This window comes from Pelodiscus sinensis, chromosome 1, assembly GCF_052426305.1.
Source record: "Pelodiscus sinensis isolate ZL-2025 chromosome 1, ASM5242630v1, whole genome shotgun sequence".
NCBI lineage: Eukaryota > Metazoa > Chordata > Testudines > Trionychidae > Pelodiscus > Pelodiscus sinensis.
Genome location: NC_143052.1, coordinates 74,864,215 through 74,889,517, shown reverse-complemented (window position 1 = coordinate 74,889,517; position 25,303 = coordinate 74,864,215). Strand labels below are relative to the sequence as shown.

General features: G+C 43.5%; 1 protein-coding gene across 2 annotated transcripts in view; it reads right to left on the bottom strand.

The window, feature by feature from the left end:
- Positions 1-7,149, bottom strand: part of TMTC2 (transmembrane O-mannosyltransferase targeting cadherins 2) — a 382,158-nt gene extending 375,009 nt beyond the window's left edge. For both annotated transcript variants that reach the window (XM_075932545.2, XM_075932550.2), the window contains exon 1: positions 6,598-7,149. In XM_075932545.2, the coding sequence (XP_075788660.2) occupies positions 6,598-6,680 (83 nt within the window). In that variant the 5' untranslated portion in view covers positions 6,681-7,149. The remainder of the gene's footprint in view (positions 1-6,597) is intronic.
- Positions 7,150-25,303: the final 18,154 nt, after the last annotated feature.

Sequence of the window (25,303 nt, the reverse complement as noted above, 5' to 3'; positions counted from 1 at the left end):
TAATGGGGAAATGCAAAGCTAACAAAAAAGCTCACTGACTATGCTGCCAAAGAAGAGATCTGAGTTTTAATGAGTATCAGCATGCTTTAAGAAAATGATGCACCAGTTAAACAATTGAAAGAGCTTCCTCTGTGATCTAAATTATTTCACTTGCTACCTGATGTTTGACTGTATGTTTGTAATAATCTCCACCACAGGTCGCCAAGAGGATTAAACTTGAGCATCAGCAGCAAGCACATGTAAACTAGGGGCATAATTCCATGAATCTGTAACAACCAGCAACCTCAAAGACCCCCCAAAGGCTGGAAGAAGAACATAAGAGAAAGCTGGAGACAGAGAAGGGGCACATATATCAAAAGTTCAAGAAAGAAAGGGGATTTATTATGAATAGGTTCCATTCTGGAAAGCTACTATAATGTTCATGTTATATAAAACACATTGAACTCATGTGGAGAATGCAGGAGAAGACTGAATTTGGAATTCTATCATGTGCAGGATGAGCTTCCTGAAGATGAGAGGTAAGAACAGAAGTATGGTCACACTGAGTCAGACTAATGGCCATTGTCAGAATGGGCTAATGTGCCAATGCCAGGAGCTTCAGATTAGCCAATGGCTCTAATACAAAGAGTCTTATCAAATCTGGAAACAAGCAGTTATCAATCATGGACTAGATATTGGAGGGGGACATGGTTCATGCTTTACTCATGACTGCAGTACATTCTCTGAGAACCTGTAAGTTTGTTTGTGATGGACTACAATGACAAACAACAATCAACTTTCTTAGTCTATACCTACTAAAGAGTCTTGAATATCATTCTTGTGGATGAAGAATATTCAGATTGATCAAGTAACAAAAGCTGGCTTGTTCAAAGCATTATGTTTGAAAACAAAGTACACTATTACAGTGTCATACTCTGTGCATTAGCATTGGAAAACGTAGTGATGTGAGAAATGCCAATCCAATAGAGTCATCAGGCCTCATGATCAGGTATTTTGCTTGGTTGGTTGCTTTTAATTAAGCCACCTTAAAATGTTTAGTCTCTTTAGCTGAGATTATGCAGGCATCTGTTCTGTAGTACATTCTCCTCTATCAATGTGTTAAAGGCCACAGCTTCAAGTAACTGCTATCATCATGATCATTTTAAATAAGCACATTCAGCATGCTGAGCAGCAGGGAGAAAAAAGGGTTAGGAAGATAAACCTCTACCATTTCTCCTCCCCCCGCTCCTGCCGGGTCTTAATCCCAGTGTTGGAATCTGACAAGTTGCAGCCATTTGACAATGACAGCAGGATCCTCAGTGCTTCTAAGAAAGTTCATTAGAACTGAAAAATTAAGTGTAGATGACAAGGCAAAGGACTTAAAAAATCATAAATGTAAATTAATAATCAACTATACATAAGGATCAACTAAGACAGATGGCGAACAGTTTTCCCCAGCGTACTTATAGTTGTTCTTCCAGTGAATGTATTTGGGTCACTTGCTAGATTAAGTCTCATGTGGCAGGCCTAACAGAGGTACTGTGCAATAGCATATGAATTCAGATTAATTTTAAGTTGTGCAACAGTTTCAGACAGTATCTTAAAATGTGTACCACGATTTACATAGGTTGAAGCATTAAGAGGGAACTATGGAAGAGGGGTGTTTGAAATCATGGCAATTCAATTTGCTCTTACTAAACAGAATACAGCATAAAACTAAAAATCTGATCTCTTGTATTTTATTTGATTGAGTAGTCATCCCACGCAATAAAGAAGGAAATCCTCCTTCTATTGTGCAAATAAATTGCTGTTTCCCCTAAGCAAGTAGTTCATAAAAAAGTGTATAATTTTCTCATTTAACCAATTCACTTTAATTTCTTGACTTATAAATCAAGATTGTAAACTTAAGGATAGTATGCAGTCTATAATTGTCTAAAACTACTGTAAATAAGGGTGAATAACGAAATGCCATCCATTTAAAAAAAATCTATAGGTATTTTCAAATACATCAGCTTTGTGAAGGATCTACAATTACTAAATCACTTACGGTCAAACAGTCATACTACTAATATCCTTAAAATGAACCTTTCTTCAAGTATTTGATAGAAAAACAAAAAACACTTCAATGGATTAGGTTTTTTTGAGATGATCACTGTAGTTATGTGTGATTCCAGGTACAGGAAACATTAAATCTTGCACACCGCACTTGCAGACTGATTTAGAACAAGTTACACCTTCAAAACAGGGCACCCAATAGCCAAAGCAATACCTGCAATTTAAAAATCAAGTACAGGTGGGCAAGTAAAAGTAAGTGTGTTAGTCTAATCAAAGCAGTAGACTTCTTCTCTGTCATCCTGATATATACAAGTGCAATTCTAATTACCTTGAATGAGAATTTCATGTGTTTGGACTGGAAATTAGCATCCTTAAGCTGGCAAGAGACTCAATTTGACAGACAGCAACAAACAAGGAAATCTTCAACACAGCCCAGTCATGGAAATGTGGCTTTATCAGTTCCAGATGATTTTTCTCAGCTACACCTTTGTTAACGAGCAATGTCAACTCAATGTGGCATCACACAAACATTTAAGTATTATACTCCCCACTCATTTTGTTCTTTCGTATAATTTTCTTCCTATTTCCTAATGATCCACTGGCCAAAAAGGGAGAGAATGTGGTAAAAATATTGATTTTGTTTTCTAAATAAAGAGAAAGAAGGAAATTTCCACATGATCTCAGCATGCAAGACATTTTAGGAAAATTAAATCAGAGGAGAGGGAAAAGAAACGGGCTTTACTAAATTATGTCTGCGTCATTTGGATTTTCTGAGATTACAGGGGAATTTTTTTTAATAGGATGCCACTCCCTCCACCATAGTGACATTGATTTAGTTGCCACTACTTCATTCAAAGTTTTCAATATCCAATCTAACCCATAAGAAAACCAACACATGGTTCTTCTCCTTATTAATTCCACAAAGGCTAGCTTTCAAATACACATCACATAAATTACAGGAATTTACAATTAACAGAAGGGATGTACAGATATTTTTATTCTATTTCTTAACCAAAGACTAATTCAGTCTAGCTAGGTGAATGGTGGGGCAATAGAAATATTGAGCCCTTTGATATAAAACAATAAATCTTACACAAGGTAAGTTTGTTATATCCCCATCATCCACAGTTTTTGGTATGGTGCCATGAAACCTCTAAAATATTAAGTTCTGCCATAGGAAAATTGATTTTGCTATAAGACGTCTTTACTGTACCACTTAAGATTAACCAACCTACATAAAAAGTAAAATACAGAAAGCAGTTACAGACACCTTTATATAGTAAGCTTGATCACTGTATCTCTCTCTCACATACATTCACACTCAAAAGAGATTCTGGTGTAATTTCAAAGTAGCGGAAAAAGAAATAGAAAATATTAGTGCAATATGCTGCCCTTCTGAAACAAACATTATAGTTTCCAAGCTTAAATGCACAATCTTGATTCACTTACAGTTAGAAACATGACCCATCTCCCCCACAGGGTGCTATGTCTTGCAAATCCACCACTGACCTTTTTCTAGTGTTACTTTCAAGAAAGCTCCTATAGAGCAGTGCCATTCTGTGATTATACAGTAGTTAAAAAACTTACACACATTTTATGAATCCTATTTATGAATGTATTGGTAAGCTAGGAAAAGCTATTATTATTTTGCAACATTTGTTTTCCTTTCCCTTTTAGTAGGGTAGTTGAAAATGTGCTAATTAGATGACCTACTGTATAGAATTGTCATTAATTGGAGTTCAGTGTACCCCAGTGAATAGCTGTTTTAGTTACAACTGCTAGAAGTGTTTAATTTATTTAAAAGCTAAAGACATAAACAACCCCTATTTTAGAATTTAATTTAAACAGTGTAAGATTAATTTTAAGAGGATATCATGTGATTATCTTTTCCATTCTTTCAGAGATGGCCTGCAATTAAACACCACTAATATCTTCTAATGGCATTAAGGCACAATTATAGTTGGATCAAGAAACCTTGACCTCCACATCAATAATGTTAAGTAGTATTTCAAATGACATTTCAATCTTAGCTAATTTGCACTGGCCAATAGAAACAAAGATTTATACCATGTCCTTAACTCACCCAGTTTTGCAATACATGCTACTTGGATTCACTTTCATTCCAAAATTGCAACAGTTCTTAAGTGTGTAACAGGATGGATTAAAATAGTGTCAGTATATCAAAAATTACCTACTTTTGGTTGAGCTAAAACAGATCTTATATTGCAGAATAAAAAGACTTTTTCCTGTATGTTTTTTAAAGATATTTTAAAACAAACAAGAATCACTATACAAAACTAGAGGACTTAAAAACTAGAATATTTTAACTACCTCACAGAATTTCTTCAAATGCTTGTAATTGACTTGAAGGATTAAAGTTGAATGGTTACAGACAAACTGTAAAGTAAACCGTTCCAAGGCTAAGGCGCTGGATCATGATTGAAACTTGGCATTCAGTTCCAGTATAATAGTGGGAACCCTTGAAAAAGGGATTTATTCTGGAAACTGTGGTAGACCTTAAATATTGCAGGTGCACTGCTGTACTCTACAAGCGAATGCAAAAAAAAATCCAAATTCAGTAATTAATTGACTCCAGTACAGAGACTATTTCCCAAGGCAATTGATTAATCAAAGCCATAACTGATCCTTTCCCTTCCCATTAATGCGCCTTGAAAGTTTGGAACACATTATCTAGCAATAGCTCTGCCTTGGCCATATTCTCCTCACACATCCTAGCTAAATAAAAGCTCCAAAAGGTTAATACCCTTTGACTCCAGCTAGAAATAACTGTTGTCAATCAGTGTACATATAAAATATGAATCGCTAACTTATGCATCTGACAAAGTGGGTCTTTGCCCACAAAAGCTTATATTCCAATAAATCTGTTAGTCTATAAAGTGCCACGGGACTCATCACTTTTGCAGATTCAGACTAACACAGCTACCCCTCTGATACTTGTAACTTTTGAGTTATATACACACACTCACTTCTTAAGTTTGGTTTGTCTAGGACTTGGATATACAGTGTTGGCCAATTACTACTAGATAGGAGGATTCAAGCAGCATCCTTCCACATAGTTACTCTGCCAAATCCCAGGCACCAGCTCACCCTAACCCAGAGGATTAATTCACTTTCCAAAGCAGAGAGAAACTGATGAAAAACTGTCAGAGTAAATCTATGCTCACTTTTTGGATGGTTCAATTTCAATGGAGCATGAAACACCCCAGGACGGTTAATAAGTTTAGCCAGGCGTGCTGTTCTTCCCAATATATTTTAATTATGCATCTGTTTTAATTGTAATCAGATTAAGTCACCGGAAAAGGCACAAATTGGAATGTTCCCTAATTGCTAATGGAGCTTTTCATCAGTTTCTAAACACAAGTACGTTTAGGAAAGAAATAGGTAAAGACACCAGCACAACCGTGACATTTTCCAGCAATCGATGCAGTTTCTTTGACAACACAGTTCAGGTCTCATTAGCTGCCCAAACTAACCCGAATGCAAAAGACAACTTCAAGCCCCAGGGACTTTATCTTTGCTAGTTAGCATAAAGGAATGTTGAACACAACACACAAACTAAAGCTGCACAATGAAAATTACATGCGTTTTGAAGCTCTGCTCATCAGATCTTCAGGGGAGAGCTGCATACTACGCACATGCAATACTTGCAATAAGTACAGTGCGAAATTAATGTAGCGATCTCTCTTCTGCTACTATACAGGGCGAGCGTTTGTGTTCAAAAACTGTCAAATGCTCCAGAAATCAGAGTGCCACAGAAGCAGAAGAGATCTTTGGAGGGAAAGAGATCTATTACGGAGATAGAGAAAAACCCCTTAGACGGTCATATCGTTTAATGGGGTTCTGTTATAGGCAGAGATATGTGTACACACACGCACACCACAAACAGAAGTGGAGAACACACACAACGTGCATACATTGCGCCCACCGAGCAGAGATCTCAGTTCCCCAAAACTTCAGCGCTTGTAAACAGCGGAGAAAGGGGGCGGGTGGGAAGGGGGTAAATTGCAGAGAAAGTAGCACTTTTTTAGGAAACCCAGCACTCGCCTGCCCTCACTCTCCGGATTGTACCGCTTTCTGGTCTCTATTCTTACTGCTGTTTAATTCCCTGTTTAGAATAAACAAACTTGAGCTACACGAGTTTTGACAGCGGGGCAGCTCGGGCATTACAGGGCTGGTCTTCGGCAGGCATAAACAATGCTAGCTAGGCAGCGAGGGATGCACTTAACCCTAAAGATGCCGTAGAGTAAGGATCTGCCTAAGTAAACCGTCCATCAACAGGTGAGCAGCGCGTCCCTCTCCCGGGCCGCCCCGGCCCCCAGCCGGAGAGCTCGGACAGGAGCAGGGGCGGAAGGGAAGGGGGTGCCCGCGCCTGCAGAAGGCGCTGGGAGTACAGGGGCTCCTCCAGCGCAGAGCCGGCGAAGGGGGCTGTTCTCTAGCCCTCCGGCTGCCGCTGCCCAAGTTGTTCTCAGACTCCCCGCGCTCTGCTGGGGGCTCGCTCCCTCCTAGGACCGGCCCGGCTGTTCCCCTCCCCGTCCCACCTACCTGTCATCGTAGCAGAAATCCGCCCCCAGGGTGTTGAGATACAGGACGAGCCCCAGGGCGCCGCTCACCAACTCTGCGATCATCTCTCCTCCGCCTCCTGCTCCCGCCGCCGCCGCTCCAGCACCGGGGCAGCGGCAAACAGCATCCACCCCGCCTTGCCCGCTCCCGGCTTCTTCCACCTCCCCGCGCCCGGCTCCGGCCACTACTCAGCTCCCCACCGGCTCGGGGGGCTCAGCTCGGCGCGCCCCGCATCCTCCTCCTCGCCCTCGGGCAGCAGCAGGCGCCGCGCTCCGCACCGGCGGCAGCCGCGGGTTTATTGTTCCCCTCTCCTCGCGCTGCTACCCCATGGCAGCTCGGGCAGCGCCCGGGAGACGGAGCCGGAGCAGCCGCTGCTCTACGCCCGGCGGCCGCCCAGGGTGCCGCGGCTCAGTCACTCTTCATTGGCTCCGGCCACAGCCCCCCTCGCTGCCGAAGTGACTGCGAGAGCCGCTGCCGAGGCTCTGGGAGCACCCGCGTGGGGCTCTCCCCGAGCTGCCATCGCGCTTGCGTGCCCCGCCCCCCGCGGCCCGCCCCCTCCAGCGCCGGCCCCGCCCCGGCCGGGCTGCTCCCCCTCCCGCCTCTGTCTTTCACCTTCGCTGGCACAGCGAGAGGCGCGGGAAGGGGGGGGGGGCGGCTGGCGCGGGGCCCGGGGCTGCGCGGGGGGAGGCTGAAGCGGGGGGGAGGCCGGCGCAAGCTTGGCACAACTCCCCCCCCCTCACCCCCAGCATAAATCAGCGGCGGGGGACTCGTTCGAACGGGATCCGCGAGTTTCCACCTGCCGCTGAGTGTTGCAGCCCCCGGAGGTGCCGCTGCCATCTCTGTGGGCAGGCACCGGGCAGCGGCCCGCTGGGCATGCCTGGCGATAAAGCGGCGGGGCAGAGCTGAGGGGCGTGCAGCAAAGCCGGGAGCCTGCCACCACCGCGGCGCTAGGGAAAGCAGCCGGGCGACCCGGCTGCGGGCGGGAAAGAGGCAAAGCGGCGCGGAGCTGCGGAGGGGTAGCGGCGGGAACCAGCAGCGAGGAGCCCCGGCGGAGGCGAGTCACGCACTGAAACGCTCTTCAGTCCCTCGTGGGACAGGGAGGCAGGGCAAAGGGGTCGCCTTCGCGCCACACCGGTGCCCGGCTTAGCTGCGTTTCTGAGAGCCTTCCAGGAGGGGGCACATCCTGCCTGCCTAAAGGGTGGGAAGCTGCACCCCCAGCCGTGTGCAGTACACGGGAGCTTTTAACATGTGTCCCCCGCGCCCCGCCCTTCTTTTATGCTGTAGGCAGTTCTCGCCAGCCTCGCGGTGGACTTAGGGCAGCAAGACCTTGCCGAGGCAGCGCTTGAAGTGCCCTGAGTGTCACAAACCTCCCTGCTGCTGCTTTGCCTCATCGGAAGCACCAGCGGCAGCCAGGAATTGCAGACGGGAGGGTGTGGTGCGGTCTGGACAGAACATGAACGCGTTGGGGGGGGACCCTGATTGGCCCCATTGCTGAGAATCAGCGAGGGTTGGACGTCCCACGGCAGCTCAGAGTACATACAGCGCCTAGATCTTACATGCTCAGCTGCCCCAAAAAAACCGTGCCTGCCTCCAACAATCAGCTGGGAACCTATTTTACATACCGATCTGAGGAAGTGGGTCTGGCCCACGAAAGCTCATCATCTAATAAACCATCTTGTTAGTCTTTAAAGTGCTACATAGTCCTGTATTTTGTTTCAGCTACACCAGACTAACACGGCTACGTTTCTATCACTATTCAGACAATCCTGCTCAGCCCTACATGGTTGTATCTTTGTAACACGATGTTTAAGTTCAGATCCAGCTCCCATCCCAACAAACCCTGCATACAAGGTAAAGTAATTGCAGCTGAGCCATAGCACCAGACACCATCTGTCAACTCCATCCAGGAAAGATGAATAGCTGGAATTTTCCCCCAAAGAGGCAGGAGAGACTACAGGCAGGAAGAAAAGAGGTCCTGCAAGAAAACCCTGGGGACAATCAAGCTGGGGGACAAAGTTTAGCTGAGGCTGATGAGCTCTCATTTTTATTTGAGTTATCACAGCCTGGATAATTCAATAGCAGAGGGAGCATAAATACCTTGTGGCTTTGAGCAGACTGAATGAGGAGCAGGCACCAATTGTCCCTACTTTCCTGGAGACCCACAATGTCCCAATGGAGCTTTATAAGCTTCACCTCCTGTTCAGTAGGAATAGGCTGCATTTTCCTGTACAACTGGAATGCAGTCCAATAGCTGTGTGGGCCCTAGGATATTAAGAGACAAGGTGGGTGAGGTACTGTCTCTTAATAGACCAACTTATGTTGGTGAGAGACACAATCTTTGGAGCTATAAAGAGCTCTTGTTAGGACTTGTATAGGTTGCTGAGGGAGGAGGCAAAGGGGGCAGTTGCCCTCGGGCCAGGGATTCAAAGGGACCCAGAGCTCTGGCCATGGCTGCTCCTGAAGTAGCAGTGGCTGGAGCCCCAGGACTTTTAAATCACTGCTGGAGAACCATGCCACACTGTGCTCCAGGCAGCCTTAAGAGCTGGAGGGAGAAGCCATGCCCCACTTCAGGCAGCTCTGAGGACCCTTGGCCATGCCACACCCCTTCCTGCTCTTGGCCACACCCCTTCCAGAGCCACCTCCACATCTTGCCCCAGCTCCACTGGCTCTAAAATTTGTCTCTCACCAGCAGAAGTCACTCCAATAAAAGATGGTACCTCACCCACCTTGTCTGTGCAACTCAAAAGCATTTTCCTTTTCCAATACAACTTTGTACCAATAAAGGACAAGTGAACCCTCCATTGTAGAGGTTTATTTTTCGTAGCTGGGTGAATGTGGTTTACACAATTACACAACTGAGCATGTTTGTCATCTGAAGCTTAGCATGTTAGCTACAGGATTTCACACATGCAAGAAGATGCTACAGCCTGGCAAATGTAGCAGTTCCTGCTGTGACTTTACTACAGGGCTCTACAAGACTCTACTTGGTGACACAAGTTCTTTACTTAAATCAGGAAATAATCCTGTAGAAGAGGAATAAGAGCATGAGTAGAATACTAGGAGAGTTGCTTCTATTTCTCAGCTGGTTAAAAAATAGTGAATGATCTGGCATTGCTAATTACATTGTGATATATTTTACCATATGATCAGAAAATGTCAGATAATTCAGTCTGACTCATAGTAGGCTTACTATGTGATGTGATAATCACAAGGTATCTGGCAAGGTAATTTAGGAATTCACTTTTGACACCAGGCAGCCACTTTCAAATAACTTTCATTTCAAGAAATTCACATTGTCAAAATCTCTGCTATCATGGGAAAGAGAAGAAGAGGAAGGTTGTAACAACACATATTAATAACAGTAATTGTGACAATGACTTGAGTTATACAACCTAAAAATGCTCTATTGTATAGTTCAGTAGGTGCATTTATATGCTTTATTATTGATACAGTTGAGCACAATTGATTTAACAGCTTTAGCACTAACACTGCATTTTTTTCTTCCAATAATATGTTAAAGGACTCTAAGCAATTGTGTTTCAATATATTTCACCTAACCATGCATGGAAGATAAAGCTGGGGCACAGCATGTAGAAGAGCACATGCCTGTCACAATGACAGATTTGGTTATCCGGTCACTGACTTTGATACCATGGTGACGACTGTGGTATAAAATCAAAGATAGATTTGAATAGACACTTCAGAGTCTACACACCATGCTGAGCAATGGATTTCAGAAAATATTTGTGCCAATTCCCTTGGGGCAGAGGAAAACTAGAAAGACTGAGCCCTGAAAAGTTCAAATGATTATGCATTTAATGGAACAGTTGAAGTATTAAATAACAATACAAATATTGTCAACATATGTCTCTGTCCATATTTTATCAGGTGTTAAGCTCTCACACAGACAAGTAGTTGCAATATATAATGCATAATTCTGAACAATACAGTGCAGTTTACAATGATGTGGCTTAGCAAGCCCCAAACTGTAAAATGTGGTATGACTCAAAACTACCACTCAGCTGTGTTATTACAATTTAGCATCCATGATAAATAGATTGTGTCTAAAAAAAAAATCCAAATTAATTGGAATGCTTAAATGAAAGAGTGTACTGAGAAGTTTGGAACACTGTCAGTAAATCACTTAACGTTCTTGTAATTCTTTCTTATTAAATGACTAAAACCCCATCTGAAATTTGTGTTTCACATCTCAAATAAATAGTATATCTTCCCAACTCCCCTTTCAGCCACTCCATCCACTGATAAAGAAATAGATTTGTATTTTTGGACAGTTGTGGTCCAAATCAAATAAAGGCATTTATTGGTTACTAGAAGATTTACCCGGTGTTGCTGGAGTCCTAACTCAAATAACTTTTCTTTTTTTTTTCATTGAAATCAGTACTCTACAGTGGAGTTCATTATGCAGGCTACTCCAGGGAAAGAGGATAACCCCAGCCCACTCTTACCACAGCAGCTTGGAGTCACATGTGGAATGGATGCACATCCCCAGCTGAGGGACAAATAAACACACACAAACAGATAAACTCTGACATAAATAGTAGATAGCTGTCCCTTGCTTGGTCCTGCAGTGAGGGCAGCGGACTGGACTCAATGACCTCTTCAAGTCCCTTCTAGGTCTAGGATTCTGTGATTCTCTGCCCCAGCCCACTGCTGGCCCAATGGGGTTACAGCTGTCTTATTTGCCATCTCTGGCCCCTTGCTGCCCCCCTGTGGTTATTCTACAGTACAACTCCCTCGTACCAGATCCCTCCCTTTCAATTTTATGAGAAACAGTTAAATTCCAGGCACAATCCATTGTCTTGGCACACCCAAACCCTGACCTTGCTTTAAGTTACAGTAAGAGGAAGCTGAATACCAAAGGTGGAGGTCCTGTTCTTACTGTTTAGGAGGAGTTATTGAACAAACAGGTTCACAGTCTGTGAAACAGACAGATGCACATTTCTCAAATATACAGTAAGCTGTTTTGAATAATAATTCTAACAATGTGTTTATATTTCACAGTGGATTTATAAAATATCTTTTTTCCTGTTGATTGGCTAATTGGGGAGTGACCCATACATGCTAACATTTCAGAACTATACTAATTATCTAGATGAAGTAAGATGAAGGCCTGCTAAATTCATTATAATCACAATCTAGGGCCAAACTCTGAACACTTCACAAGCCACTGCATTAACATCAATCAAATTACTCATTTTAGTAATTGTTTATTGAGGTGAGCTGCAGGTTCACAATCTGTCTCTTAATTTACCTACAGAAGAAGATGGAGTGTGGAAATCTGTTTTCACCAAATGCCTCTCAAAAAATCAGTATAGGTTCACAGAAACAGAACTGCTTAATTTTGAGGACATTTTTCTTTTTGGGGAGGGGGAGACTCAGATTCTGGCTTCCTGACATGTTGACAGGATCCCATTTATTCTCAAGGAATTCATCATCATTGTTTTTCTTCTTTTAATAATTCTGTAATTGTAATAATACAATTCATATTAAGAAAAGCAAATTCATTTTACAACCATAAAACAGTAAAATCTAATGGAAATATGTAAGAAAAAGGCACTATACATTGTTATGTACTTAAAGAAATCATGTAATAAACTTATATTCATATCAGAAAGGAATTCAGCAAGATTTCAGTAGAGTAACTTATAGAAAGCATATTTTCAGGAAACAACCATTCCAATTTTAGATCAGCCAGTGGAGCTAGAGTATTGCGGCAGAATTGATATATTAATGGCAGGAGTGAGAAAGAAAAAACATTTTTAACTTTAGATAATTTAATTACACAGACTCATGAAGCCTCTCTCTGCCTCTTCTGGTAAAAACCAAGGATGGTAAAAGATTTTTACCTCTGAATGATCAATCAATCAACCATCCAGAAGTGTTAGCTCCTAACAGCTATGAAGAAAAATGATTTCCTGTTTTACAAAAAAAATAGGGACTTAGGCTGAGATTCACAAAGCGACTTAGGTGTTGCAACGCTGAGTTTCACAGCACTTGTCTTTTAGGCACCCAGGCTGTGTCTAGACTGGCCAGTTTTTCCGGAAAATCAGCTTCTTTTCTGGAAAAACTTGCCATCTGTCTACACTGGCCGCTTGAATTTCCACAAAAGCACTGACTTCCTACTGTAGGAAATCAGTGCTTCTTGCGGAAATACTATGCTGCTCCCGTTCAGGCAAAAGTCCCTTTTGCACAAACAGGCCAATGTAGACAGCTTAGATTTGCGAAAATGGCGATCGGGGCTTTTTTGCGGAAAAGCGCGTCTAGATTGGCACGGACGCTTTTCCGCAAAAAGTGCTTTTGCGGAAAAGCGTCCGTGTCAATCAAGACGCTCTGTTCCAAAAATGCTTTTAACAGAAAACTTTTCCGTTAAAAGCATTTCCGGAAAATCATGCCAATCTAGACATAGCCCCAGAGTCCAGAGGAGAAAGTGGGCCAGTATGGCATACTGGTAAGATGTGGTTGCGGGTGCAAGCCTCTACACAGCTGATGTTAAAGTGCTGTCGTGGCTGCACTTTAGCATTGCTGCCCTTTTTGGCCCCCACCTTCCTACCGGCAGCCTTACTAGTAAGGTCCAGCAATACTGTCGTAGCAGCACTTCAGCACTACTGCCACTGCTCCCCGCAATAGGCTGCCAATGTGGGGAGGGGGATAGAGTGAAAAAGGGGCAGCTACGCCAGAACCTGACAATTTAAAAGGGCCAAGCAGGCTCCTGGCTGCTACTACAGCAGCAGCCAGAGTCCTGGGCCCTTTAAATCACCACTGGAGCCCAGGCAACATGTACCATGCAACACTGAAGCACTGGCTGGGGTGTCTTCATTGGGCCCAGGTCCCCATACCTATAAGATTTTTAAATTACTTTCAAACCTGCTAGACTCACAGGAACAACACTGTGATCCACAAAGCCAGGTTAGGTATCTAGCTTTCTATACAATGAATAGGGAGAGATAGGTACCTAAAAATGCACAAAAGACAGCCCACTAGGTGCACAGCCTAACCTAGTCAATGGGAAATGCCTATTGTAGGAGTGTACGCTAAGCCCTGCTCCTCTCTCAAAGTGAGGGACCTACATCCAGGCTTCAGGGAAGCAGCTGTCTCTTCTTGTGATCCATAAACAGGAACCAACAACAGAACCAGCAGAGGCATTGGACCAATGAGTGAGCAAGCAAGAATAACTCTGTAATGCAGGAGTGGGAAATAAGCAACCCATGGGCTGGACGTGGTTTACTAGGATTATCCCCTGGCAGGCCCCCACTATTATATTTACCTGCACATATACTAGTATGGCCACTTGCAGCTCCTGTTGGCCATGGATCACCATTTCCAGCCAATGGGGAGGGATAGCTTAGTCGTTTGAGCATTAGCCTGCTAAACCCAGGGTTGTGAGTTAGTTCAATCCTTGCAGAGGCCATTTGGGGCAAAAATTTGTCAGGGATGGTACTTGGTCCTGCTGTGAAGGCAGGGGACTGGACTTGATGACCTTTCAAGGTCCTTTCTAGTTCTAGGAGATAGGCAATCTCCATTAATTTATATCTAACACATCAGGTCAAAGACTTTATAAACAGGAAGGGATCTTTCTTCATGGTGTTACAAGAGCAGGTTGATCACTGTATAAAATCATCAATATTAATACAGAGTGGACTTGAATCATCCATGATTCCAGGATGTTTAGAAACTCAGGCATGGTTACAGAACTGAGCAAGGTGATGTTCACTCTGCGCTGAACACCATGGGCATTCTCGGAGTTATGAAGTCTTTCACTAGACAGTCAAAGAAGAGAAAGGAATGATTGCAATTGCAGAATGCCACTGGAATGTGTGTTTGGAAGACTGAAGAATGGGTTGTGGTGGCACATTTTGATTTAAAAAAAAGGTATTTTTCATTGTTAGGTGTCCATGGATACGTGCTTGCTGTATGTAGCACATGTGTAAGAGCAATGAAAAGGTCTTAGAAGGTAGTGGGAGAGGATATTAATGTGCAAACATTCTCTAGCTCAGAGGAGGAATGCTATCATAACTCCTCCATTATCAACCTTTTGAAACCACCCCTCTGAAGAGGTACACATAAATACTAGATGTAACTGGATGCTCAGGGGACCCAACAGACAAAAGCAGGTTTTGGATAAATAGCCTGGTTTCAAACAGGCTCAAGGCCTACTTTCTGATCCAACACATAAAGGGCTCATTCTCAAGGTAGGCTTGGAAGGATGAGGCCTACTGGAACCTCAAATAATTGAGTGCTTCTTATAAACTAAAGCAGTGATTAACTGGTAAACACAAAGGCTACGTCTACATTGGCCCCTTTTCCGGAAGGGGCATGTTAATTTCACGAGTCGTAATAGGGAAATCCGCGGGGGATTTAAATATCCCCCGCGGCATTTAAATAAAAATGTCTGCCGCTTTTTTCCGGCTTTTAGAAAAGCCGGAAAAGAGCGTCTACACTGGCCCCGATCCTCCGGAAAAGGGCGCTTTTTCCGGAGGATCGGGGCCAGTGTAGACGCTCTTTTCCAGCTTTTCTAAAAGCCGGAAAAAAGCGGCGGACATTTTTATTTAAATGCCGCGGGGGATATTTAAATCCCCCGCGGATTTCCCTATTACGACTCGTGAAATTAACATGCCCCTTCCGGAAAAGGGGACAATGTAGACAAGCCCAAAGAATCCTCATGGGGTGGGGGATTTGAAGGCATGTTCCTGCCAGAATTCATGTTAGAGTTGGGGATAATTCTGATAAGCTTAAGTAGGCTCCTTTATTGTTTTGAATATGTTTGGCCTACAATGGTTTTTTACCTTAAAGTCATCTTGCATAGGAAGTATTCTGTGGTGCTTTATAACTGTACCACTTACACCTGTTAGCCACCTCTGTAGAAGGAGTAAGATGTTATCTTGGATATCATAAGAACATAAGAACGGCCATACTGGGTCAGACCAAAGGTCCATTTAGCCCAGTAGCCTGTCTGCCAACAGTGGCCAGCACCAGGTGCCCCAGAGAGGGTGGACCGAAGACAATGATCAAGCGATTTGTCTCCTGCCATCCCTCTCCAGCCTCTGACAAACAGAGGCTAAGGACACCTTTTTATCCCCTGGCTAATAGCCTTTTATGGACCTAACCTCCATGAAATTCTCTAGCTTCTCTTTAAATTCTATTATAGTCCTAGCCTTCATAGCCTCCTCTGGCAAGGAGTTCCACAGGCTGACTACACGCTGTGTGAAGAAGAACTTTCTTTTATTAGTTTTAAACCTGCTACCCATTAATTTCATTTGGTGTCCTGTAGTTCTTCTATTTAGGGAACTCATAAATAACTTTTCTTTATCGGCCCTCTCCACACCACTCATGATTTTATATACCTCTATCATATCCCCCCTCAGTCTCCTCTTTTCTAAACTGAAAAGTCCCAGTTGCTTTCTGTGCTGGCAAATACACAGTGAAGGTAAGGAAATATGCAGCCTACACAGAAGGGAGAGAGAGATGTATCTCCACCCAAGAGAGGCAACAGCTAGGGATCTAGAAACCAAGAGTAGATCCCCTTACTGGAGAACTAAGAGGAAAAAGAAATGCAGTTGCCCTGAATTTTGATGTGGGGTGGGGGGGTGTAATATCATTTATGGGGTCAGCTGTACCTCAGTGAACTTTTGTCAGTTGAGTTATAGCCACATGGATTTATTGAGTTAATATCCTTGTCATTTATCAGGATGCAATCCAGATCACTGAAAGAGAATATCACCATCTGCCTCAGAACCGTATGTGCGTCACAGGGCTTTGCTGTTGTAGCTCCCAAACTGAGATGCTCAACAAAAACCCTACCAGAATGCAGGTCACACCCTAAGGGTATGTCTACACTATGAGACAAAGTCAAATGAAGATATGCAACTTCCGCTATGTTAATTACATAGCTGAAGTCAAAGTAGTTTAACTTGGCTTTTGTCGCTATCCACACTGCAGGAAGTTGAAGGAAGAGCTCTTCCTTCGACTTCCCTTATTCTTTGTGAAAAGCAGGGTTACTGGGAACAACCAAAGTTCCCCTCACTTCAAATTAGCTGTCTTAACCAGACCACTAATTCTAACCCTGGAAGATCAGCAGCAGCAGCTTCGATCTTCCTCTGTAGTGTGAGGCAAATGATATAACCACTGCATGATAGAAGCCATCCAGAATGTCTGTATGCAGCTACAGTCTTACCCTGGCAAGCCTGACCTCAGAAACATGTCAGCAAAACTCCAGTCACATTTTGGCTTCCACCAGCCTTTGTTACTTCTTATAGGGTGGCCTCAATTAGTCCCAATCCTGAATTTCCCTCACCTCCCAAATCATGTGTTCAGCACCATCCAGCCCTCTCCTGAATAGTTCAGATACTAGAAGTTTATTTCCCCTCTAACTTGTAAATAATCAACAGTTGGCTATTTTAACAGAAGTTATCAAACTGTTCTGTTTACACACAACCCTGGATTAGTTTTGGTTTTTTAAATTTATTTAACTACAATGAGCTAGATGTTAAGTGAGTACAAATGCAGGGGATCAAAATCAGAAGTGGTTATGAGACACATAAGGGGTTTGTCTAGACTACTGAGTTTTGTCGACAAAAGTGGACTTTTGTCGAAAAAACTATACCAGCGTCTACACTACCGCTGAGTTCTGTCGACATAACGTCGACAGAACTCAGCAGTTTTGTCGACGCTGGTAAACCTCATTTTACGAGGCATAACACCTTCTGTCGACAGAGTTCTGTCGACAGAAGGTGTTATTGCCTGTAGGGTTGTATCTAGACTACAGGGTTTTGTCGACAATGTGAACTGAATGTGTCTAGACGCTCTATGTCGACAGAAGTTTTGTCGACAGTATCTGTCGACAAAACTTCCATCGACAAAACCCTGTAGTCTAGACGTACCCAAGGATAGAACATTTTCCAGTAGCTAAAAGTTAACAAGCTAGACTTGATTCAAGGTAAACTCCTTACCACATGTTCCCAATTACATTGCTGACAAAATTCTCAGGTCAGGATCCTTCCTTTGTCTTCTTAGGTATGACAGAGAGAAAATCAGAAGAGATGCTTTGGGGCATTTTTGCCTCTCTTTCATAGTCCAGTCACTCTGAAGAGGATTCTTCTGAGGATTACTTTTCAAAGCAAGTTTATTCAAGCAGTAAAGAAGGTGATGTGGCTCTTTGTGGTGAAAGTGGCTCCATGCTTTCACCCCTCCCCTTCCCCCTGGTACGCTGAAAGGCAGATTTACCTTGTATCTTGCCATTTCCCCTTCAAGAATTCATAACTTTACATACATTATTGCTCCATACATTTCACCACAATAACATGAAACCACAAGTTATTGGTTTTCAAATGATATCTCTCAATGCACATTTTGTGCAATGATTATTATCATGTTTCATGGGTGTGAATACAGGGGTGCTTTCAGTCATAGTCCCCATATAGACAAGGCCCCACGAGATTCAAATGCCTGCAGAAAAAAGGACAATAAAGAGCACAAGTCCAGACATATCTAGTTCATTTGAAAATGAAGTATATTATCAGAAAAATGCTTTTGAAATGTTCAGCTGAGAAACAAGTGAAAAGAATGACAAAAAAGAATTATGAAACCAGCAACTGTAAATAATTCAGCTGATTACAGAAATGCCATGCACCTAACATTGGCATAATAAAATGAAAATGTATTTCCTCTTCAACTGGCTTGGGCAAGTAAAGCCATTGTATCCCATAAATTGCCCCTTCTGTTAATAGTGTGTCCTCTTGTGTAGCTGTGACAGATTTTTGTTACCAATCTGCTTGTGGAGTTAGGTGATCAGGCTGAAACCACAGGATCGTTAAGGGAGGAGATGATGGAACACACCAAGTGTCTACGTTTTAAAGCTTTATTGATAAAATAATAAAATAACAGCAGAGAGTGATGGGTGCTTCCCACGTCACTCAGAGGAAGGAAGAAAGCGTTAGCATCCCGAGCCCTAACCCACTTTCATACTCACACACTCACTCCCCGAGGCAGGCCAGGCCTGGGCGTAACGAAAGAAGAAGAGGTGGAAGAGTGGACGGGAGTTTGGTCCTGTGTGCACAGGTCATTCAGGATCTGCTGTGATCTCTCCAAATTGCTCCGGCTCTCAGAGGGTTTTAAGTCCTAGGCTCTTTTGAGGGTGTTCCATTCCACAACCTCTGTTCCTGGTGCTCTTTGTGACAGTCCAAACCAGCTTTCTGTAGTCTCCTTGACTTTTCCCAAAACACTAGAGTCTGTTGTTCTCTTTGCTTTCCTCCGTGCTGGCCTTCACTTGTCTTGCTTGTTATGGGCTGGCTCTGCAGATAGGTTCAGTTGAATGTCTTTCTTATGGCTGGTTGGTGGATTCCAGGCCCCCCTCTTTCTTGGCCGGCAGCTGAGAGTCAGATGTGTGCTGTGGCCTTGAGCTGGCTGGAGCCAACATCTTATCTTTGGGCCTAGCAGAAGTGTGGAGTTAACCCATTCTCTGCTCTCTTCATTCCCCCCCCCCCCCCCCGCCCCTTGGCTTCTCGCGATCTGCAAAGGAATCCTTCATTCATTCCACACTCACACCTTTGACCCTTCCCAAAATGCCCTGTGATGCTTGCAACAGAGTTAGCAATATACAATGCTGAGCTGCCTCCCCTGGGGGACCCCTTGAGGGAGGGGGCCATGGAGGTGTGACATAGCTGGAAGTTGTTTAGCCATAAGTCTCAAGGATGCTCTGACATCACACTCCCATAACAGGGCCCCAAACTCATCTACCATCTGACCCTCACTATCCTGGCAGTAAACACTATTGATCCAACTCTTAGACTATGTCTACACTACAATGATATTTCAAAGTAAGTTATTTTGAAATAAGAATTCCCAAAATAACTATTTCAAAAAAATGTGTCCACGCTCCTTGGAGCCTGAAAAGCCCCCCAGAAGCACTCTGGGCAGAGCATTAGGACTGCAGTCACTTCCTGTAGTTTCTTTCTCAGGCTAGTTTAGACTTGTGCTTAAAGGGGCTCCCCTCTACAGTCGTGTCTCAGACTCCTCTTCACCTTTGCCTGCTTCCTCGAGGTACAGCAAACACCTCACCACGTGCTCTGGTTGCCCTTGCGGATGCCACAGCACTTCTGCTATGGAACCAGACCTACTGCAAAGCAGTCACCAGCTCTTAGTCCTCATGCTACACCTGCTGCTGCAGTTTATGCAGGCTGCCCTCATGGCACGGCTTGAGGACGATGGCCACCCTGTACAGAATGCGGGGACTCCATCAACCAGGCCTGGGTGCTCCTCATGCACCACGGTCTCACCCACCCCCCATGCACACCTTGCACCGCCTCTTCTGGCAATGGGAGACCAATACTGACTGGTGGGACTGGGTCGTCATGGAGCTGTGGGATGACCAGCAGTGGCTCCAGAATTTCCACATATGGAAAGACACCTTCCTGGAGCTCTGTGAGTGGCTTGCCTCTTCTCTCTGGCAACAGGACACCTGCATGAGATCGACCTTCCCCCTCTAGAAGTGGGTCACCATCTCCCTCTGGAAGCTCATCACACCAGACATCTACTGCTCCATTGGAACCAGTTTGGCATGGAGTGATCAACCATCAGTGTTCATGCAGGTTTGACTATCTTGCTATTGTCCCAGGAGGGTGGTGAAGCTCTGAAATGGGGTTCCCTAGGGAAGGGGAGGTGGTAGAATCTCCCTCCCTGGAAGTTTTGCAGACCCACCTTCATAAAGCTCTGCCTGGGATGGTTTAGTTAGGGTTGCTCGTGCTGTGGGAAGGGGCTTGGGCTCAGAAAATTCCCGAGGGCTTTGGCAACCCTGTGATTCTATGGTCCTATGTTTTTACAGGTGGTGAGGGCCATCAACACCATATTGCTACACAAGATCATCTTCCTGGGTGACACGGACCCCATCATTGCTGGCTTTGCCGCCATAGGCTTCCCCAACTGCAGGAGGGGGCACATAGACAGCACCCACATCCCCATAAATAGGAAGGGGTACTTTTCCCTGGTGTTACAGGCCTGCAGGCCCTTGTGCACCACCGGGGCCACTTCACTGATGTAGAGTTGATGGACAGTGTAAATTTACTAATTGCAGATTGTGATGGATTTGTGTACTCCCACACCAGCCCTGATAGAATAACAAGAGCCTGAGAGGCCATGTAGATTTCTGGACATCACCTAAAAGAGGGACGGCCACGGTTAACTGAGAATGAAGCCCAGCTGGGGAAGGGCTGGACCAGCAATATAAAGCCAAGAGGTTAAAAGCATAAGGCTGGCTGGGTGGTATTTTCTGACCTCAAATGAAATAATTTTGAAAACTGAAGTAAAAAAAAGAAGAAGAAGATGTCAGCAAAAAAAGCAAAGGTGAGGAAGAAAATAAACCAAAATGTTATAAATATAAGATTCCTAACCAAAGAAATCAGATTAGGTGATTTTAACTCCATGAAAGTAGCTAAGCACATTAAAAAAAGCAGAGGAGATATAGTAAGAGCTAGGAAGCTGTGAGATGGTAATTGAAGGTAAAAGCAAAGCAGATACACTACTAAAAACTTAAGTTTTAGAGAAAGGTTAAAGAAAGTTACAGGCTACCAAAGTATTTTAGTGAAATAAATCGGTAATGAATGGATGGTCAATTCTAATGGCACATGACATGGGAGAAGTTGATAAAGTGTTAGTTATCATCGCAGGGTTTCAGAAATTCAAAACCAAACCAAATATTCTCTAAAGAATTATAAGGGCATATAAAAAGAAAACAAGATGTGGTAAATGTGAGGGGAGAGCATTTCTATGAAAACAGCGTAGAAGTGATAAGGGCAATGTAGAAACTGTGCTAGTAATCACAGTCTGGCATACAGAGAGTGCATTGCTCAAAGCAAGCTGAAGAGATATAAATGACAACATTTGTTAATAACATATTTTATACAGAAGCTGTATGGAGTCTCTCAAAGCATCAAGTGGAGAGGGAAGAAACAATTACCACAAGAAAAGAGGAAGTGCAGATACTCTCTTAGTCTGTAAAGAACACTGCACAAGGATTAGGCAATTATATACTTGCCATGAAAAAATACATTGTCCCAAAAATGGTACATCGCAGTGAAGTGTTATCAACCCAGCTTTATTAAATATTATATAACCAATATCCCAAAACAAGTAAGTGCAGGGGGTACTGTCACTCTATTTGCAGATGATTGTATTCTGGGGTTAGGAGCAGGAATACTGAGGTGGCAGAAAAGAGAATCAATTAAATGTTATGATACACCTCTGACTGAGATTTCATATTCTCTATTGAGAAAACCAAAAGACTTCCCCAAAAAGGGAAGCTACAAAGAATGTAAACTGTATCTGGGAAACAAATAAACATAGTTTACATGCTCTTTCCAAAGTAATTTAGTATTATTACCCCCATATAATTTAATATTTCAATTATGTGAAAGATAAATGTACAGGAAGGATTAACCTGCTTAAATGTATTGCTTGGACTGAGGGACCAGTAAAAAGACAGCACTAATTATATACAGAGCCTTAATCAGACTGATTATTGACTATGGCTTCCAAATGATTGGGCAAACATCAAGATCAGAACTCAAAACATTAGAATTAATATAAGCCCAGGCACTACAAATTGCATGTGGTGCATTTATTACATCTATGGGCACACTATGGACAGCTTCCTGTGAAACACCAGTTGCGCTATGAATGAAACTACTGAGACTAACTTTCTGGAGCAAAGTTAATGGAAATTGCAGTGATGAAAGTACCTAGCAAATTTTAGGAGGATTCTTGGCAATTCAACAGGAGAGTTATAGCCTATGACACTGGAAAACTACAGGCTATTTAAATTAAATTGTGGATGCAGAAGTTGAAAGGAAAATTCAAATCTGAATGAAGTAACAGGAAAATTAGTTGTGTATAAAAAAATTGCATATTATAAAATTAAAGATAAAAACAGACAATACACTAGATATTAAAAATGAAATATACTAGTATATAGATGAAAAGTGGAATCAGTTTGGTAAAAGATATACAGATGGGTCAAAAAATAAAGAAAAAACACAGGAAGAGCAGACTGCATGCTGTATGCCAAAGTTATGAATTAGTACATCTAAATGAATATCTGACTACATAGCTGTTATGACAGCTGAATTAGGAGCAATAATGCTAGCATTGACTTAGACCTGGGATATACACCGAGCAGAACAGCAATAATTTTTCAGATGTAATCCCATATCTCATTGTGATAAAAATGAGTGTCTCAGTTTGTACAAGTGATTTAATCAATAAAGTTATTATTTCTAATAACAGTTAGTACCAAAGGGATACATGTGCCATAAACTTGGATCCCAGCACATACTGAGATAACAGGAAACAAAATGGCAGACAAAGTACCTAAAAACCCTGTAATACATGAAAGGATTGACTAACAGATACCTTTGAGTAAACAGGAATTCAGAAGACTAGTTCAGAAACATTTAAAAGAAGAATGGAAAAAAATGTAAATGAATGGATTTTCTGAATTATGCCCCAGAATTAAGGGCTATGACATGCTTCAGACGCTGGATAGAATTAATGTAGTGCTTTTGTTTAGAGTACTGACTGGCCATTGTGCACTCTGTAGAGTGGAAAAAACAACTGATCACCTTCTATGGGTAGGTTTTAAATAAAGAAAGGGAATAGTTTTTTGAGTAATACAAATGTCTTAAGGTAAAACAAAACGCATTATGCGACCTAGTTAAAACATCAGGGAAATGGAGTATTATTAAAAGTGTGCTGTTACATTACCTGAAAGACACAAGGCAGACTGAGTGAATGCAAACCACTAAGTAAGGAATTATAGTTGGTGGCAATAGACTATTCAGGGAAGTCTGCTTTAACATCAAAATAATGGGGCTGGGGACATGGGCGGTGGGTATAAAAGACTAGGGAAGGCTAAGCCTTCCCCTGGCACAGCTGCCTCCAACCTGTCACCGGACATCTAGGCAGCAGTGGCCCTGCCCCTCTGGAAGTTTCCACTGCTCACTGGGCCCTCCTTCCCCCCTCCCCCTCTCCCTTAGGAGAGGAAAGGGGAGGTATGGAAAACCAACTGCAAGCAAATAGCCAGCCAACTAGAAACATCTGGCAAGGGAGCGAGACAGCTCTGCTGGGCACTGGGGACAGCCTGGTGCATGGCAGGGGGAAGGAGCTCTGCGGGGGAGCCTGCAAGTGTGTGTATGGGAGAGAGGGGGGCTGGTCTCTCGGCCAGGGGGACCTTCAGAGTCAGGGGGTCCAGAGACACAGCCTGGTGCTCAGCTTGGTTCAGCACTCAGGCTGTCAGTGGCCTGGTTGGACAGGGGCTTTATGTGTGGACAGGCAGATGGATCAGCCCAGCGCCAGCTTGGCCTGGTGTGGCTGGGGCAGGCAGGCTGGGGCTCCATTGTTGGGGGAGTTCAGGGCTCTGGCTTGTGGGGGTGGGGCCTTCAGCAGAAGGGATGAGGCCAGAAAGCTAGCAGGGATTCATACACTGTCCATGGGGTGGGGACAAGGAGGCTGCAGTTATTCTGAACGGTGAGAAGTCATAAGAGAAAGGAGGAAGCCCAGAGGGAGAGTGAGTATTGGGATCCTGCCTTGGTATAAGAAGTCTGACATAGGGTTAGGGAGAGATGAAATAGTCATAGGGAGCAGAGTAGGCTCCTATGGTAAACCTGAAAGTGGATGAGAAAAAATAGAAGCTGTGTTGGAAGGAGCTTAGGGAAAACACAACAGGAAGAGGGACTGAGCAGACCTGGACTGCTTGTTGCAGGGTCCCTGAGCTAGAACCTGGTATAGAAGGCTGGCCTGGTTCTTCTGCCAGCCCCTGGTAAAATGGTGTAGAATCCAAGGCGTAACGCCATCTCAACACAGCATTTGAACAGTTGTTATAATTTTAGGATTGAATAAATGTCTCAGCTGGTTAACGCATTACAAAGAACTTCAAAAAGAAGAACTTCAAAAAGATCTCACCAAACTGAGTGATTGGGCAACAAAATGGCAAATAAAATGTAATGTGGATAAATGTAAAGTAATGCACGTTGGAAAAAATAACCCCAACTATATGGCTGTGTCTACATTGGCATCCCTTTCCGGAAAAGGGATGCTAATGAGACACTTCGGAATTGCAAATCAGCAGGGGATTTAAATATCCCCCGCGGCATTCGCATTTACATGACTGCCGCTTTTTTCCGGCTCGGGGTTTTTGCCAGAGAAAAGCGCCAGTCTAGACGTGATTCTCCAGAAAATAAGCCCTTTTCCGGAAGATCCCTTATTCCTACTTGAAAGTACCTACTTAAAAGTAGGAATAAGGGATCTTCCGGAAAAGGGCGTATTTTCCGGAGAATCGCGTCTAGACTGGCGCTTTTCTCCGGCAAAAACCCCGAGCCGGAAAAAAGCGGCAGCCTTGTAAATGCAAATGCAATTCCGAAGTGTCTCATTAGCATCCCTTTTCCGGAAAGGGATGCCAATGTAGATACAGCCTATGTGTAGTATGATGGGGGCTAATTTGGCTATGACAGATCAGGAAAGAGCTTGGAGTTTTCGTGGATAGTTCTCTGAAAACTTCCACACAGTGTGTAGCGGCGGTCAAAAAGGCAAATAGGATGTTAGGAATTATTAAGAAAGGGATAGAAAATAAGACACAGAATATCTTACTGCTCCTGTATAAAACTATGGTATGCCCACATCTTTA